Source organism: Lutra lutra, chromosome 17 (genome assembly GCF_902655055.1).
Source record: "Lutra lutra chromosome 17, mLutLut1.2, whole genome shotgun sequence".
NCBI lineage: Eukaryota > Metazoa > Chordata > Mammalia > Carnivora > Mustelidae > Lutra > Lutra lutra.
Genome location: NC_062294.1, coordinates 18,879,103 through 18,896,293, shown reverse-complemented (window position 1 = coordinate 18,896,293; position 17,191 = coordinate 18,879,103). Strand labels below are relative to the sequence as shown.

General features: G+C 46.5%; 1 protein-coding gene and 1 non-coding gene across 2 annotated transcripts in view; one reads left to right on the top strand and one right to left on the bottom strand.

Moving 5' to 3' along the window:
- CMTM4 (CKLF like MARVEL transmembrane domain containing 4) overlaps positions 1-13,007 on the bottom strand; it is a 68,001-nt gene extending 54,994 nt beyond the window's left edge. The window contains exon 1 of the mRNA XM_047710202.1: positions 12,526-13,007. Within this exon, the coding sequence (XP_047566158.1) occupies positions 12,526-12,711 (186 nt within the window). The 5' untranslated portion in view covers positions 12,712-13,007. The remainder of the gene's footprint in view (positions 1-12,525) is intronic.
- LOC125090044 (U6 spliceosomal RNA) lies at positions 8,587-8,692 on the top strand. Its single transcript, XR_007124154.1, has one exon. It is a non-coding gene; the product is annotated as a U6 spliceosomal RNA (small nuclear RNA).
- Positions 13,008-17,191: the final 4,184 nt, after the last annotated feature.

Here is a 17,191-nt window from a genome sequence, read left to right as displayed (position 1 = left end):
CTCACAGTTTAAAAAAAGAAAAAAAGAATTACAGTGGCATTTTGTTTCCATACATTTCTCCCCAGTATTTTCCACTCAGAACTGAGTCCAGAAGGTTATTTCTAAGTACACAAATATAGGTTATTTTTCCCTCCAGATCCTATGTTTTCCAACAGTCTGACCTTATAAGCTCCCTTAAGTAATCCTCCTTTATTTTTCTCTCTTTTATTAAACAGAGATGCATATTCAACTGGCTGCTCAGGGCCTTACTATGGCCAGGCACCGTTTTAGACCCCAGGGACATAGCAGGAAACTTAACACACGACATGTCTGCTCTCATCGAGCTGAGGTTCTAGTCTGGTGGTAAAAACTATGAAGAAAAATGAAGCAGGAAGAGGGGATCAAGAGTGGGGATGGGGGTGTCCTACTTTACACAGGGGGGTCAGGGATGGTCTCTTTGGAGCAGAACTGAAGAACAACGGCGCTGAAGAACAGAGCCAAGTGACATTTTGGGGGAAGGGGGCAGGGAGTGGAGGACACAAGAATAAATCTCAAATGCAAAGACTCTAAGGCAGGAGTATGTTACTCAAAACGTCAATCAAAGCTTCTGATCAACATAAAATCATCAGTACCGTTAAAATTCCAGCCAAAAAAGAAGTTGGCCTGATTACTAGTTAATGTAGCTACATTAGACTTGTGCAAATATAATGCACCTTGCACCCCAGTCTCTCAATCTCCTATTTCTACATGAATAAACTCTAGGGCTCCCAGGGGACCCCACTCTGAAAACCAGGGATGGACCCCACCATTTAATGTCTGGAGACAAGACCACCATGAACATCGGACCTCACTTCAAGTGAGAATCTTCCACACCAAGAATCCTCCCCATCAAGAAGTTAAACTGCTTAAAAATAAAGCAAGATTTCCCAAAGGAGGTGTTGCTTTCTAAATTCCGTCCCCTTCCACTCATCTGTCCCTTCTTCAGCCAGCTGCAGGCCGGCTCCCAGTCCTGGACCACTCTGAACGGGGCCTTTGAAAGTTTAAATTGGCCTTCCGCCACCACACACCATGCTGAGGCCATCCCCTCATCCAGGGGGTGCCTTGTTCTCTCATTCTCTACCTCTCCGGGTCTATCCTCCTTCCTCCTGGGCTCTCTGGAGTCCCACTTCGCTAATGAATCCAAACCCCAGCTCTTCTCACCCTGCTTCTTACTTCTCATGCACAAACAGAGCCTGGGCCCCCCCGGGGATAATCTCATTTTCCAAATAACAATATCGGGACACACTGTGAGTACATGGGTACTTGCTGTATGAATCACTGTAATTTCAATGCTTGGAATACTTCATGATTTAAAGTAGTATCATTTTTTTTTTTAACTTCAGATGTACTTATGCATCATCTGATGACACAGCACAGCACACTGGGCCATCTGGGAAAATCAGAATCTGTGCTCACGGTCATGGGCCTTGGAGTACAGCTCTATTCTCTAACAAACACTGGACCTGTCCACAGAAGTCGGACATCATCCTACAAAAGGATCTGAGGCTACTTTGAGCAATGAGGAGACAGAGGCACTGACAGCAGCTGTGGGGGTCAGGCCCGAATGCTGGCACTGCCGGGTTATTCCAAGAGCTCGTGGAGCTAGCCGGTCCACCGTCCAAAACCATCAGCCTCAGCTGCCACATAGACCTCAGCCCTTTATGGGGCGGGCCCTGTACGTGCTGTAGCTCAGGTGTCTTAGGAACTCCCTCGAGGCTGGAAATACGCCTCTCTTGAGCACCCAAGCAGACATCCGTTTTACCGGAGGGAGAGGCATCATGGACTGGGCAGTGCACATACACTCCCGGTCTACCTCCTCTCAGCATCCTCTGTAGGGCCATGCATGACCTGGGAAAGGCTCTTCCTGCTTTCCAATTAGGAAAAAAGGTCCTCCTCCAAGGCTGTCAAGAAGAAGTGATTTGCCCTGTGACCCTGGAGAAGCCAGAAGGTCTTACAGAGCTCACCGTTCCCACTGGTAAGTACTTGAGGTCAGGCACGCTGGAGACCTGGAATAAACTGGGACCTTCAGGCATATTGTACAGAAATGCTGACTCAGCACCACAATTCTTTAATGCTCAGAATATAATGACATTGTTCTTTGATCTAATAAAAGCATTCCTTAAATGGAACAAAAAGTCGTAACAAATCACAAGAAGAGTGCAGGACATTTACTGAACATTCTTCTTAAATAGAACAAAAATTGGAAATCATGATCCCATTAAGCCTTTGGGAGAGAAAAACTCCAAACATCTTTTCATTTGCTCTGTCATACTAAGATTTCTTTTTTCCTCATTTCCTATCTGTTACAGTTTTTTTTTTTTTTAATTATTTGACAGAGATAGAGATCACAAGTAGGAAGAGAGGCAGGCAGAGAAAGAGGGGAAGCAGGCTCCCTGCTGAGCAGAGCCCCCGATGTGGGGCTTGATCCCAGGACCCCGAGATCACAACCTGAGCCAAAGTCTGAGGCTTTAACCTACTGAGCCACCCAGGTTCCCGTTACAGTTTTTTTAAATGGTGATATAACTGACGTTTAATAATTTATCAGTTTCAGGTGTATAACAATGATTCAGTATTTGTTTATACTGGGAAATGATCACCACAATAATTCTAGTTAATATGTGCTGTCATCCATAGCTATAAAATTTTTTTCTTGTGATGACAACTATTAATATAGACTCCCTTACAATTTTCAAATATGTAATATAGGATTATTAACAGTAGTCACCATGCTATATCATGTTACAAACCCATATGACATTTCAACTAATAGAATGAGGGTAATTCCTCTCAAATCAAAGAAATTTTGCCTTTAGCAAATAAATTAAATAGATCAAGTGCCTGCTATCATGCAGAATCCTTCCTTTTTTTTTTAACAAGAAAAGCTACTGAAAAAATGTTCAAGCTTTTAGTTTCTTTAACAGTTCTGTATTATCTAGATCATTCTCCCTGAGGGCCTCCAAATTACAAAGTAGGTAAAAGAAAGTTAAAGGTCAAGTTAAAAGTAAGTTATGGTCAGGGGATGCCTGGGTGGCTCAGTCAGTTACACGTCTGCCTTCAGCTCAGGTCATGATCCCTGTCAGAGTCCTGGGATTGAGTCATGGTATCAAGTCCCACAAAGGGCTCCACGCTCCGTGGGGAGTCTGCTTCTCCCTCCCCCTGCTCTTGTGCTCTTGCTCCCTCATTTTTTCTCTCTCTCTGTCTCTCCCTCTCAAAAAAATAAATATATATATTTTAAAGATTTTATTTATTTATTTAACAGACAGAGATCACAAGTAGGCAGGGAGGCAGGCAGAGAGAGAGGAGAGAGAAGGAAGCAGACGCCTTGCCGAGCAGAGAGCCTGATGCGGGGCTCGATCCCAGGACCCTGAGATCATGACCTAAGCTGATGGCAGAGGCCTTAACCCACTGAGCCACCCAAGTGCCCCAATAAATCAAATCTTTAAAAATAAAGGTTTGGGGACGCCTGGGTGGCTCAGTGGGTTAAGCCTCTGCCTTTGGCTCAGGTCATCATCTCAGGGTCCTGGGATCGAGTCCCAAATCAGGCTCTCTGCTCAGCAGGGAGCCTGTTTCCTCTCTCTCTGCCTGCCTCTCTGCCTACTTGTGATGTCTCTTTCTCTCTGTCAAATAAATAAATAAATAAATAAAGGTTTTGGTCAGTACATCAGCTTTCAGGCTAATGTATGTTAATGTAGAACTAATAACAGCTAACATTTTAATAATTTTTGAATAGAAGATATTTGCATGTGGCATCCAATTCAACAAGTATAAAAAGTCATACAGTAAAACTCAGTCTCCCTTCTACTCTGGCCTTCAGCCACCAGTTTCCCAGCTCGTATCATTTTAGAGATATTCTATAGTGCCAACAGGTGTGTAACAAGTTATACTGGAGGCACTTTGCTCAGGATTTTGTCTGCTATGTTCATCATCAGCGCAGGTAGTACTATCATCAACCCCAATTTTAAGTCAAGAGACCTGCTTACGTGAAATGAACAAGAAACTGGCCAAACATCTCATACTCTCGGAACCCGTCCCCATCTTTCTATTCTCCAACACGCACACCCGCACATGCATACACACAAACACACACACACACACACGCATCCCTAACCAAAGGTGACTTGATGTTACGTTGTTCCCTGTCCCCTAAATACTCTCCCACCAATCTTCACCATCTGTTTGCCTGGCTAATTTGACTTTCCATCTAAATTTTAGTATCAGGGGGACCTGCTGGCTCAGTCGTAGAGTATGCTACTCTTGATGCTGAGGCGGTGGGTTTGAATCCCACACTGGTGCAGAGATACTTTAAAAAAATAAAATTCTTTTAAAAAAAACAAAAACAAATCTTTAGAATCAGTTTGTCTCCACCTAAAAAAATCTTGCAGGAATTTGGGGATTGTGTTAAACCTATAAATTAATTTGTGTAGAGTATTAAACACCTACACTGAGTCTTCTATAGGCACTGGGTGGGGCTCGGTCATTAGAGGTTAAGCAGCTGCCTTCGGCTTAGGTCATGATCCCAGGGTCCTGGGATGGAGCCCAGTATCAGGATCCCCTCTCAGCCAGAAGCCTGCTTCTCCCTCTCCCTCTGCCTGCTGCTCCCCCTACTTGTGCTCACTCTCTCTGTGTCAAGTAAATAAAATCTTTAAAAAACAAAAACAAACCATAATGAGTCTTCTAAACCATGAACATAGTAAATCTGTCCACTTACTTAGGCTGTCTTTAATTTCTTTCTTCAGTGTTCTGGAATTTTCAGTGTGCTTCCTGTACATATTTCATCTGATTTATACCTAAGAGCTGTTGTAACTGTCAGGTTTTTTGGTTTGTTTTTTCCCCGTTTCTGGACAATGTACTGCTTTTATTGTGAGGATACAGAAATACTGATTTTTGTGAGCTGACCTTATGAGAGCTTTATCTAGAGATTCCCATGGAGGTCTACACAGATATCTGCAAAGAGAGAGAGTTGTTCTTTCCTTTTTTTTTTTTTTTTAAGATTTTATTTACTTATTTGACAGAGATCACAAGTAGGCAGAGAGGCAGGCAGAAAGAGAGGTGGAAGCATGCTCCCCACTGAGCAGAGAGCCCGATGCGGGGCCCCATCCCAGGACCCTGAGATCATGACCTGAGCTGAAGGCAGAGGCTTTAACCCACCGAGCCACCCAGGCGCCCCGGGAAAGCTTTCATTTTCACCACTAAGTATGTCAGCTGTAGATTTTTGGTAGATGACCATTTTTGGGTTAAGGAAGTTCCCTTCTCTTCCTAGTTTGCTGGCTGCATTTATCCGGAATGAATGAATGTTGAATTCTGTTAAGTGTTTTTTCATCATCCATTGACATAATCATGTGTTTTTTGTTATTTAAGCTGTTCATATGGTGGATTACATCTATTGATTTTGGAAAACTGAACCAGTCTTTTATTCCTGGGATAAGTCCCAATTGGTGGTGGTATACTAGTCTTTTTATATACTATCCCTGGATTTGATTTCCTAGTATTTTGTGGAGGATTTTTGAGTCTGTGCTCATGAGAACGACTGGTTTGTAATATTCTTTTCTTGAACTGTCTTTGTCTGGCTTTATAAAGTGTATGTTGTACTTAACACTTTCCTGAGGTCCTGGGATGATAATTTACTCTTTTGAACACCATTAAAGGGAAGAGTGGTTTTTTTGTTTTTTTTTAAACATTTTATTTATTTATTTGAGAGAAGAGAGAGACAGTGAGAGAGAGCATGATCGAGGAGAAGGTCAGAGGGAGAAGCAGACTCCCCGTGGAGCTGGGAGCCTGATGCCAGACTCTATCCCGAGACTCCAGGATCATGGCCTGAGCTGAAGGCAGTTGCTTAACCAACTGAGCCACCCAGGCGCCCAGGAAGAGTGGTTTGAACTTAGCTTTTCTGGTAGAATTAATTTGGTTTTAAGTCTCTGGCCAGGAAGACAACTTCCAAAGATAACAGTAAGTTCCTAAATGAAAGTGAGATTGTTTTACAAGGAGCCACTAAGGTAGATCTGAGAATATAATGCAGCAAAATCCATACTTCATTCACCCTAAGGCCCTGTGACAGGGCCACCCCCCTACCACCGCCCCCCAGCCAGCACGAGAGGGGCTGTGCCCAACTGGCTTGAGATAAAAAGCAGACAAGGTTTCCATCAAATATAGGTATGTTATTACTCCACCCTAAAATGTAAATACTCACATTTGCCTTTGAATTACCTAAGAAAGCGCCTATTGGACACGGACTTCGGAGTTCTTAAAATTCCTAAAATGCTCTGTCACTACTGACCACATTATACTATGGAGGAAGCCAAGCCAAGGATGGGGTTAAGAGCTTTCAAGATCAGTAGGACTAAAATCTGATTTTAAACACCTCGTATCACCCAACTTTGCTTATAAAAGGTTCTGAAATAATGGCAATGCAATGTCAGAAAGTCGATCAGGCATGGGAGAGGCTTAAGAAAAGGATCTGAGGCGAAAGAGCTTCCTCAGAAATCTTTTTAGAACTGAAATACTAGGGGCACCTGGTGGCTCAGTGGGTTAAGCCGGGTTAAGCCTCTGCCTTGGCTCGGGTCATGGTCTCAGGGTCCTGGGATCGAGCCCCACGTCGGGCTCTCTGCTCAGCGGGGAGCACCCCCCACCCGCCTGCCCTCTCCGTCTACTTGTCACCTCTGTCAAATAAATAAATAAAATCTTAAAAAAAAAGATTTTATTTATTTGACAGAGAGATCACTAGTAGGCGGAGAGGCAGGCAGAGAGAGAGGGGGAAACAGACCTCCTCACTGAGCAGAGAGCCCGATGCGGGGCTTGATCCCAGGACCCCGAGAATCATGACCTGAGCCGAAGGCAGAGGCTTAACCCACTGAGCCACCCAGGCGCCCCTCTTATTTATCTTTTTCAAATAAATTAAAATCTCTACGGAAAAGAAGCTGAACTGAAATGCTGACTCTTTGGGCACTTTTGAGAAGCCCATCCCCTCCTGAGGGAAGTGCATGATCTGCTGGGTAGGGGGAAGGACCCCACCCGGGAACAGCACACCTGCACCACGGCCACTGAGAAATCCCAAAGCCCTGCAAGTCTCTAAGCATGCAAAAGTCTCCCCAAGCCATCACCAGGCTGGCCCCAAACCAAGAAAATTGTCCTTGAACTCAAGGTTGTCTGCTCTGGGTAACTCAAACTGATGGGTTCAGGAGGCAGTAAAGAGTACACTCAGAAACCAGACTGCCCCAGGGTTCAAACCCCAGCACAACCACCCACCAGCCAGGGGACCGTGAATGAGACACAACCTGTGTGCCTCAGTTTCCTCCATCCCTCACAGGGGGTAAACAACAGTAGAGTAAGCTCTAAGTTAATGCCTGCTGTTATTATTATTATTCGGAAAGTCTTGACCAATCCAGGGCCTGTCCTCTTCTGAGCCTGTCCTAAATCATGGCATAAATGACAGTACGCCTTCCCCAACCAGGCCCACCGACCCGAGAGCAAAACTCTGATTTCAACCAAGCTGATGAGAAAAAGCAAAAAGCCTACATTAACTATTTCATTAAATGACACCTGGGAGCTAAAAACCAATAAGCAGTCACAGAATCCATATTCACAAGACGGTAGTATTTATTTATTTATTTATTTATTTATTTTTAAGATTTTATTTATTTATTTGACAGAGATGACAAGTGGGCAGAGAGGCAGGCAGAGAGAGAGGGGGAAGCAGGCTCCCCGCTGAGCAGAGAGCCTGATGTGGGGCTCTATCCAGGACCCTGGGATCATGACCTGAGCCAAAGCCAGGCTTTAACCCACTGAGCTACCCAGGCGCCCCAGACGGAAGTATTTAAATCAACAGTTTAAGCAAGTTTTTCCAAACAAAAAGGAACATTATTGTTTTATATAATAAGACATTCTCCCCAACTAAGAGATAGCTATAAGTTTCATTTTTTTTTAAATTTACGGGGCACCTGGGTGGCTCAGTGGGTTAAGCCTCAGAATCATGAACTCAGGGTCCTGGGATCAAAGCCCCTGCATCGGGAAAATCTCTGCTCAGCGGGGAGCCTGCTTCCCCCTCTCTCTCTGCCTGCCTCTCTGCCCACTTGTGATCTCTGTCTGTCAATAATAAATACAGATCTTTAAAAAAAAAAAAAAAAAAAATCGGGGCGCCTGGGTGGCTCAGTGGGTTAAGCCCCTTCCTTCGGCTCAGGTCATGATCCCAGGTCCTGGGTTCAAGCCCCACATCGGGCTTTCTGCTCAGCAGGGAGCCTGCTTCCTCCTCTCTCTCTGCCTTGCCTCTCTGCCTACTTGTGGTTTCTCTCTGTCAATAAATAAATAACCTCTTAAAAAAAAAAAAATCAATAGGGTGACTGGGTGGCTCAGTCAGTTAAGCATCTGCCTTCAACTCAGGTCAGGATTCTGGGGTCCTGGGATGGAGCCCCACACCGGACTCCTAGCCAGTGGGGAGCCTGCTTGCTCTCAGGCTTGCATGTTTCTCTCTCTCTCTCCTGAAATAAGTAAATAAAGCTTTAAAAAGATTTAATCTACAAAACTACACTGATCAATTTTCATATTTCAGATTAGTTTTACTATCAAAAACATCCAGTGCTCGCTTCGGCAGCACATATCTAAAATCGGAACGATACGAGAAAGATTAGCATGGTCCCTGCGCAAGGATGACACACAAATTCGTGAAGACTTCCATATTTGTTTTAGGGGCGCCTGGGTGGCTTCAGGGGGTTAAAGCCTCTGTCTTCGGCTCAGGTCATAATCCCAGGGTCCTGGATCTAGCCCCACATCGGGCTCTCTGCTCAGCAGGGAGCCTGCTTCCCTTCCTCTCTCTCTCTGCCTGCCTCTCTGCCTACTTGTCATCTCTGTCAAATAAATAAATAAACTCTTTTTAAAAAATCCATTTAAAATATCAATTTAACTTTTTTTTTTTAAGATTTTATTTATTATTTTGAGAGTGAGTGAGAGAGAACCTGAGGTTGAGGGGCAGAGAAAGGAGGAGACTTCCCATCCAGCAGGGAGCCCAATGCAGGACTCAATCCCACGATACTGGGATCATGACCTGAGCCAAAGGCAGATGCTTAACTAACTGACCCACCCAGGCACCCCATCAATTTAGCTTTTAAATCATTAGGAAGCTGGGGCACCTGGGTGGCTCAGTTGGTTACACAACTGACTCTTGATTTCGGCTCAGGTCAGGATCTCAAGGTCCTGAGATTGCTTCAGGCTCCAAGCTCACTGGGGAAGTCTGCTTCTCTCTCTCCCTCTTCCTCTGACCCCCCCCCCTCCATTCGCTCTCTCTGTCTCTCTCTAAAATAAAGAAATATATCTTAAAAAAAAAAAAAAGAAAGAAAGAAAGAAATCACTAGGAAGTAAACTATCTTTAATTCAAACATAGAATTGTAATATGGGGATGGCAACTTCACCAAGTTTCTTTAAAGACAGGAAATATTAATTAGTAACAGTGATATCTATCTTTTCTTACACACTAACTAAGCACCTAAAATGCTAGGTGCTAATTTCTACATCATCTCATTCTCTTAATACTTTTAAGAGGCACAGGCTTGTTTTACAATAAAACCTCAGCCCTGGGGAGCCTGGGTGGCTCAGTGGGTTAAAGCCTCTGCCTTCTGCTCGGGTCATGATCTCAGAGTCCTGGGATCAGAGCCCAAATCAGGCTCTCCGCTCAGCGGGGAGCCTGCTTTCCCCTCTCTCTCTGCCTGCCTCCCTGCCTACTTGTGATCTCTCTCTTTGTGTCAAATAAATAAAATCTTTAAAAAAAAAAAAAACAAACAAAAAAGCTCAGCCCTGAGGTTGAGTATTAATAGTTCTGGTAGACCCTCGGCTTTCGGCTCAGGTCATGATCTCGGGGTCCTGGGATCAAGCCCCACATCAGGCTCTTTACTCAGAGGGGAGCCTGCTTCCCGCCCCCCCCCCCAGGCCTGCCTCTCTGCCTGTGATCTCTGTCAAGTAAATAAATTAAATCTTTAAAAAAAAAAAAAAAAAAGGAACTGATTGCTAACACCACTGTGAAGCTTTAATATTAAAATGATATAAAGGGGTATCTGGGCGGCTCAGTCTGTCTGTCTTCGCTCAGGTCAGATTCCTGGGGTCCTGGGATTCAGGCCCACACCTGGTTCCTGCTCAGCAGGGAGCCTGCTTCTGCTTCTCCCTCTCCCCCTGCTCATTCTGTCTCTCTTCCCACTCTTTCAAATAAATTTTTTTTAAATCTTTAAAAAAAAAAAAAAAAGTCTGAAACTTGAAAGTGCATGTGAATCACCGGGGGAATCCTGTTAAACTGCAGATTATGATTCAGAAGGTCCCGGGTAAGGCTCTGATCCTGCATTTCCAACAAGCTCTGTGATGCTGGCAACGTGGCTGTTCTGTGGAGCACACTTGGGAGTGCCAAGGATAGCTACAGGTTACAAGAAGGCCACAAACCACAAAAAAAAAGTCCATGAAAAAGTCAGATTTTTCTCAAAACAATACATTAACTACAATATAAGCTCTAATGTAAGAATTAAAACTTATCCATATTTCCTGATGGGATTCTGAACTTTGTAACATCTTTAAAATATCTTCATAAGGACTTCTTAAACCTAGAGGCCAATTTCTCCGAGCTTTCTGAGGGTCCCTGTCCCCACTAAAACCCCTGACTTGAGATCAAGACCGAGAAGCCACATAATGGGAGACTGTTTCAAGCTGCCATAGCCTTCCAACAGGTCCCTTTCTTTCACTCACCCACACATCATCTTGCGTTAAATTCAAACATGAGACAAATGGCAGAATTACGTGAGATTTTAGGGACTGGGCCCCCACGTTTTTCCAGATGAAAAGCAAATTTCTACAACAAAACTGCACCTTACCAAAAGGCAATGACAAACACCACCGGTTTCCATTTCTGGCCTTCAGTGACAAAGTTCCAGCGCTGAGAAGGCAATTAGAGCTTTATACAAACTACTTATTTTCATTCTTTTACATAGATCCTTTGAGTGGCAATTTCTCTTTACTTTCAAAAGTCCACGGAATAAACAAAGGAAGGTACGTAAGAAGGTCCTATTTTCCACCTGGGTCCAAGTTCACGCCCTGCTCTTTTCTTTACTCATTTCTGATCATAGGGCTGTACTCAAACATTGGCTAGCTGCCTCTTTTAAAAGGCACCACCCTCCTCCCTCCCCCAACCTCCTCCATTCTCCTTGCTAACAGCAGTGCCTAACTACGGAACCAACATATCCCTGAGAACATTCCAGCTTACCGGATAAGGTCAGTTTAAAAATTCTAGAGAGGGATAACCTATTCCATTCGTCTTTCTTTAGAGCCCTTCAAAAATATCCCCTGGCCATCAGCAGAACAAGCAGGAGAGAGAGAAAATAGTCTCAGATTCTGCAATTTACAAATACTGAGACCTTTACTTGAAGGGTATCCACATTTTGTATTATTCCTAAGGGATGTTTATCTATGTACTCAAGTAAGCATAAGCCCAGTGCTTGGAAGAAACAAAATGTACATACATTGCAGCTCCAAGCAAATGGCTTCTCTAGCTGAGAAGGCTATAAAGTTTTGTTGTGGGGCCTCAGAGGAAGGCCTACCTGTGGACAGGGAAGGTGGGGACACACTTTTTTCCTGAACTGGAGCATGCCTTGTCCGCAAGAGAGCTAAGCAACTACCCAGAGAGGCCTGTTACAAAACCATAAAAGAGGGGCAGGGCTGGCAGGCCCCTGCCCTAAATACCCTGGAAGCGGAAAATAAGAACTCTGAGAAATGAGCGACAAGTCTGACGGAAAGTTCTGTTGCTCTTGCCTCCAACACTGGCTGCCCTCCTCGAGTGATTTAACTCTGGGTACCAATTGGGCAATGCCAGCCACCCAGCCGGGACAGAGGCTTCAAGGATGCTGGTTGGGTCTTCTAGGTTAATCAGGGGGGAATCAAACCTCCGCATTATAAACTGGAGACTCTGAGGGGCAGATCTGGGCACCCCCCACTGCATCTAGGCTACATGCCTCCATTCAACACATCTGTTGAGTGTCTACCCTATGCCCCGCACTGGGCTAGGTGCGGCGCAGGAAATCAAGCCACAGTCCCCAGTGGTGGAAGCAGACACAGAGAAGGGCCTTTAGGGGAGGTGGAGGTTGTGTGGGCCCCGAAAACCTGCCACAAACTGCTGTGACCAGTAGTCACTCAGGGGACAGCATGACCTCCGCGCTGGGCTTCGCTGACCACGAAGCCAAAAATGAAGAAGGCTCGCGACGGCGAAGGCGGGAGTGAACAGGTAGGCCCGGGGGGGGTGGGGGGCAGGTGTTCGAGTAGGAGGCGCACAGGTGAAGTGAGGGGCTGGAGAGGGCACGGTCCCCAGGGAAAGTGGGAGGGTGGCCCAGGACCCAGAGAGGAAGAGGGGGCGCGAAGGGCTGGAGTCTGGCCCCGGGACGCTGGTGCGCGGCGGCGGCCGGCCGGGCCTGCGCCCCCGAAGCGGGAGCGGGGAGGGAAGGCGCCCAGCTAGGCCGCCCGCCCGCACCTGGGGCCCCGCCCGGCACCTACCACTTGGGCGACCTTGAGGCAGCCGAGCGCGCCGCGCAGGTAATCGGGGTCGCAGCGCAGGCCGGCCAGCCCGCGGCGCTGGCTCACCGGCTCGGTGGTGGGCTGGTACGGGCTGCTGGCGCCCGAGATCATGGAGGTGCTCGAGGCCTCGCCCTCGAAGCCGTCCAGCTCCTCGCCGCTCCGCATGCTGCCGGCCGGCCCCCGGCGCCCGGAGCTGGCGGGCTCAGCGGGGCCGCCGCATCGCCGCCGCCGCCTGCTTGACCGCCCGCGGCCCGCCCCGCCGCCGCCGCCTCCTCTGCGCCCGCCGCCCGGCTGCAGCCGCGGCTCGGTCCGCTCGGGCTCGGCTCCCGCCGCCTCGGCAGCGGAAAGGGAGGGAGGCGGGAGCAGGCGGAGAGGGAAGGAGGCGGGAGCCGGCGCGGCGGGCCGGGAGGAGGCGGAGCGAGTGCCCACCCGCCTGCCACTCGGCGGCGCTCCGCGGCTGCGGCGAGACGGGGGCGATGGCCAGCGCCTCGGGGGCCTCGGGGGGCGGAGCTCCGGAGGGCGGGGCGGGGCGGGGCGGGGCGCCGTCTCCTCAGACCCCGCCCTCACCTGCCTGTGCGCTGGGGCCGCAGGGACCCGCTCCAAGTTCTGCCATTCCCGCGTGCGAGTGAGGCGGTCGTGAGGGCGGAGAGGAATGAGGGCCGAGGAAGCATCAGAGTGAACCTAGACTACACAGAGTTGCTTTCTCAGGGCGCTGCCTTAGTTTCTCTTCTGGAGAGAGTGGGGTCCTCTGCAGTAGGCTGGGAGACTTCCCTGTGAAGACCAAGACGTGCTGTACGACCCCCTGCTGCGAACGGTGCTGGGTCCCGGGTGGGTCGGGCTAGAGGGAGCTAAGGGTCTGTATCCTCTCCCTGGGAGCCTTGCAACAAACCAGTACTGAAGCCAGACCGAGTGCGGCGGGAGTGAAAGAATGAATGAGGGGTCGCTCAGAACAAGGTCTGCAGAACAGACACGATAAATATTTGCAACTCCCGATTTAAGTTCTGGATCCACCCGCCTGACCGTGGAGGGGCGCTAGCACATTGTAGACCCTCCGTAAGCAACGTTAGTTGCCTCTGTTGAAAAGATTTTGCAATCTCTGTCTAATCGTCAAGTCAGGTTGAACACAGATTTTTGCTCTGACGGGCATTAATTAGGGACCAATTTGCAATTCAAGTGTGAAGGCTAATTTTAAGCTTAAGTAAAACACTGACTTTCTAAGAATTGTCGCTTTGGTACTGAACTCTTACGCACTCTAGGCACTAAGCAAGATGCTTGAAGAAGGTATTATTGTTCCCATTTTTCAGAAGGGCAGACTAAAGCTCAGGAGTGGTAGTAGCTTGTCTCCAGCAACACAATTCCGTGGTGAGTACCAACTCACCAAGTACCAACTTTTCACTAATGTTGCCTAAAATATAATGTAGATAGGCTGGTGAGCTCCAAGCTGAGATGCAGTAAACATCATAACTAAAAAGATCTCCATTTAAAGGGCTTTCACCTTTAGGTTACCAAAGAAGGGAAAGCCAATATCTCTAATACTCTATCAACCAAGAAATCTGTATTGGGCACTTACTGTGTGCTAAGAAATATACTAGGATCTGGAAATAGACTGCCAGATAAAGATGATGGGTTGGATGTAGGCTTTGGCCTCTGTTGTCTCCCCAAAACCCAGTAAAATGACAGCGATGGGGGATTGATTTATTTATTTTTAGCATGAAACCACTGGGTCAGGGCGCCTGGGTGGCTAGATCTTTAAGCGTCTGCCTTGGGCTCAGGTCATGATCCCAGCGTCCTGGGATTGAGCCCACATCAGGCTCCCTGCTTGGCTGGAAGCCTGCTTCTCCCTCTTCCACTCCCCCTGCTTGTGTTCCCTCGCTCACTGTGTCTCAGTCAAATAAATAAATAAAATCTTAAAACAAAACAAAACAAACAAACACACACACAAAAAAAAAACCACTGGGACAAAGAATGGGAATGGGAGACAAGGGCAACAAAGTGTTGGAAACAGAATAGCAAATGGGCAAGTAATAACTGACTTAGCAGATCTAAGAAAGCTAAACCCTAAACTGGCACAGGGAAAAGCTGAGTTACAACCTAGGTTATATCACAGGACAGAGGGCTCTGGAACGGGCAGCACCAAGCCCATGTAGGAGTTGATCACTAGGCACAGTGAAGGGCAGGAGTACCATACTGAAAACTATGTATCTGTATGTGTCTATGTGTATCACCTTGGATGCTAAATAATATGAAAGCAAAAAAAAAAAAAAAGTTTAATGGAAGAATTGAAAGGAAATCGTATGGGAAGTAGAGCTGAAAGACAAAGAAATGGGAAATGAGAGAAGAGAAAATTAGAGAAATAGTCCAAGAGAGTAATAGAATAGTAAGGCTTCCATAAAGCTAAAACCAAGGAAATGGAGGGAAGAAACCATAATAATTCAATAACATTTTCCAGAACCAAAGCATATAAGTTTTGGACATTGCCCAGGACAGTGAATGAACATGGACTTGCACCCAGGCCCATGGGACTGTCAAGGAGAAGATTCTCAAGGTTACAGAGAGGAACACAGCAGGTTTCACTATAAAGGACTGTGAATCAGAAAGGCATCAGACTTTTCTACAGCAACTTTGGGAGCTACAAGGAAATGAAGCAAACCCTTCCACGGGAAAAATGATCCTGAGGAAAAATGATCCCCACCTTGAAATCTGGTTCTGTCTGGAGGATCAATCAGGTACGAAAGTTGATGTCTCTTTCAGATATGCAAGACTCCCTTTTTGCTTTTCTCAGGAGGCTGCTGGAGGACATCGCCAGAATTAGGATTTAAACCAAGGAAACAAAGGACGTGGAATGCAGGAAAGGGTGGATGCTGTTTAGAGAGAGGTGGTGAAGAGCCCAGGGAGAGGCGGGCAGAGACTCCAGTGCAGTAGGGCTGGAAATCAACCAGCCCAGACTGGAGCAGCCAGAGGCTCTAAGAAACCTCTTCAAGATGAAATTAATGTGTTGAATGTACAGAAAGAGATACATAGTTTTGGGAAGATTTTGAGATAAGTTACAGATAAATGCATAGAGAATGAGGGAAATATTCATATATATTTATTAACTGCAAGGGAAATAAATGATGCATAGAAAACAAGTATGGTAAATCTCAAGGCTCAATAATATTTGCATAAATATAATAATTTAAACAATGAATGCTGATCTAACCAGAAATAAGTAACTGTAGCAGAAGGAAAGGAAAGAGGGACAGGATGTGTGCAGGTGTGATAGGGGGAAGGAGAGGGTATGTGAGAGATTGAAATACTCATCATCTATCATGAGAGATCAGTAGATGCTTAAAACTGAAAAATCAGGGGCGCCTGGGTGGCTCAGTGGGTTAAGCCGCTGCCTTCGGCTCAGGTCATGATCCCAGGTCCTGGGTTCAAGCCCTGCATCGGGCTTTCTGCTCAGCAGGGAGCCTGCTTCCTCCTCTCTCTCTGCCTGCCTCTCTGCCTACTTGTGATTTCTCTCTGTCAAATAAATAAATAAAATCTTAAAAAAAAAAAAACTGAAAAATCGAGAGGTAGCAGTATATGCATGCTAATTAAAAATATAAAGATAAGTACAAAAACAATCAGTTAAAAGTTTCAAAGTGTTGCCTATGGGGAAAAGGAATTTAATGAGGGTTCTAGGCCTTGTAGAACTATCTGATATTCTCAACTTGGTGCACATACAACATACAAGCTGGGGGTCCTGGCTGGTTTAGTCAGCAGAGCATGTGACTCTTGATCCTGGAGTCATGAGTTCGAGCCCCATGTTGGGTGTAGAGATTACTTTAAAAAATAAAATATTTAAATATGTTTTAAATATCTAAGAAGAAAAGCTAAGTTAAAAAGAATTTTTAAAAAAGGAACTTAAGGGGCACCTGGGTGGCTCAGAGGGTTGGGCCTCTGCCTTCGGCTCGGGTCATGATCTCAGGGTCTTGGGATCGAGCCCCACGTCTGGCTCTCTGCTCAGTGGGGAGCCTGCTTCCTCCTTTCTCTCTGCCTGTCTCTCTGCCTTCAAATGAATAAAAAAAAAAAAAAAAAAAGGAACTTAAGAGTCCATGGTGAGCAAGGCCAACACAGGCCCCCCCCAGCACAGGCGTGGAGAGCAAGCACCGGAAGCCAGTAAGTCTAACAGAGCATGTGCTGAGTGTTGTTCATGGTGCTATGGGAATTTCCAGCACGGATTTAATTTAGTCTTGGGATCAGAATTTCGGCTGAGATTTGAAATGTGAAGAGCAGTGAGCAAAGCAAAGAGATGATAAGGGTTGAAGGAAGTGTGTTCCAGGGAGAGGGAACGAGATGTGCAAAGGCCCAGAGACAAGCGAAAGCAAGGCACCATGAAGAGGCTCAAACACAGAATTCAAGGGGAGGAGGATGGTGGACAAGACCTGAAGCTGGAAGCAAGCCTCTGGTTGGTCCCTACAAAACCCTTGGGGGCTGTGTGGCAGGGTGGACTCTGAACAGAAGAGTGTTCAAATGAGACAGTGACCCAGGGAGGCCTGTTAGAACTCTGACTTCACTGAGGGAGAAGGATAGAACGGAAGTGAGATTAGAGTCTCCTCCAGCACGTATTAACTGTTCCCTGTTCCTGGACACTAGCCTAGGTTTATTTTTAGTTCTAGGGACA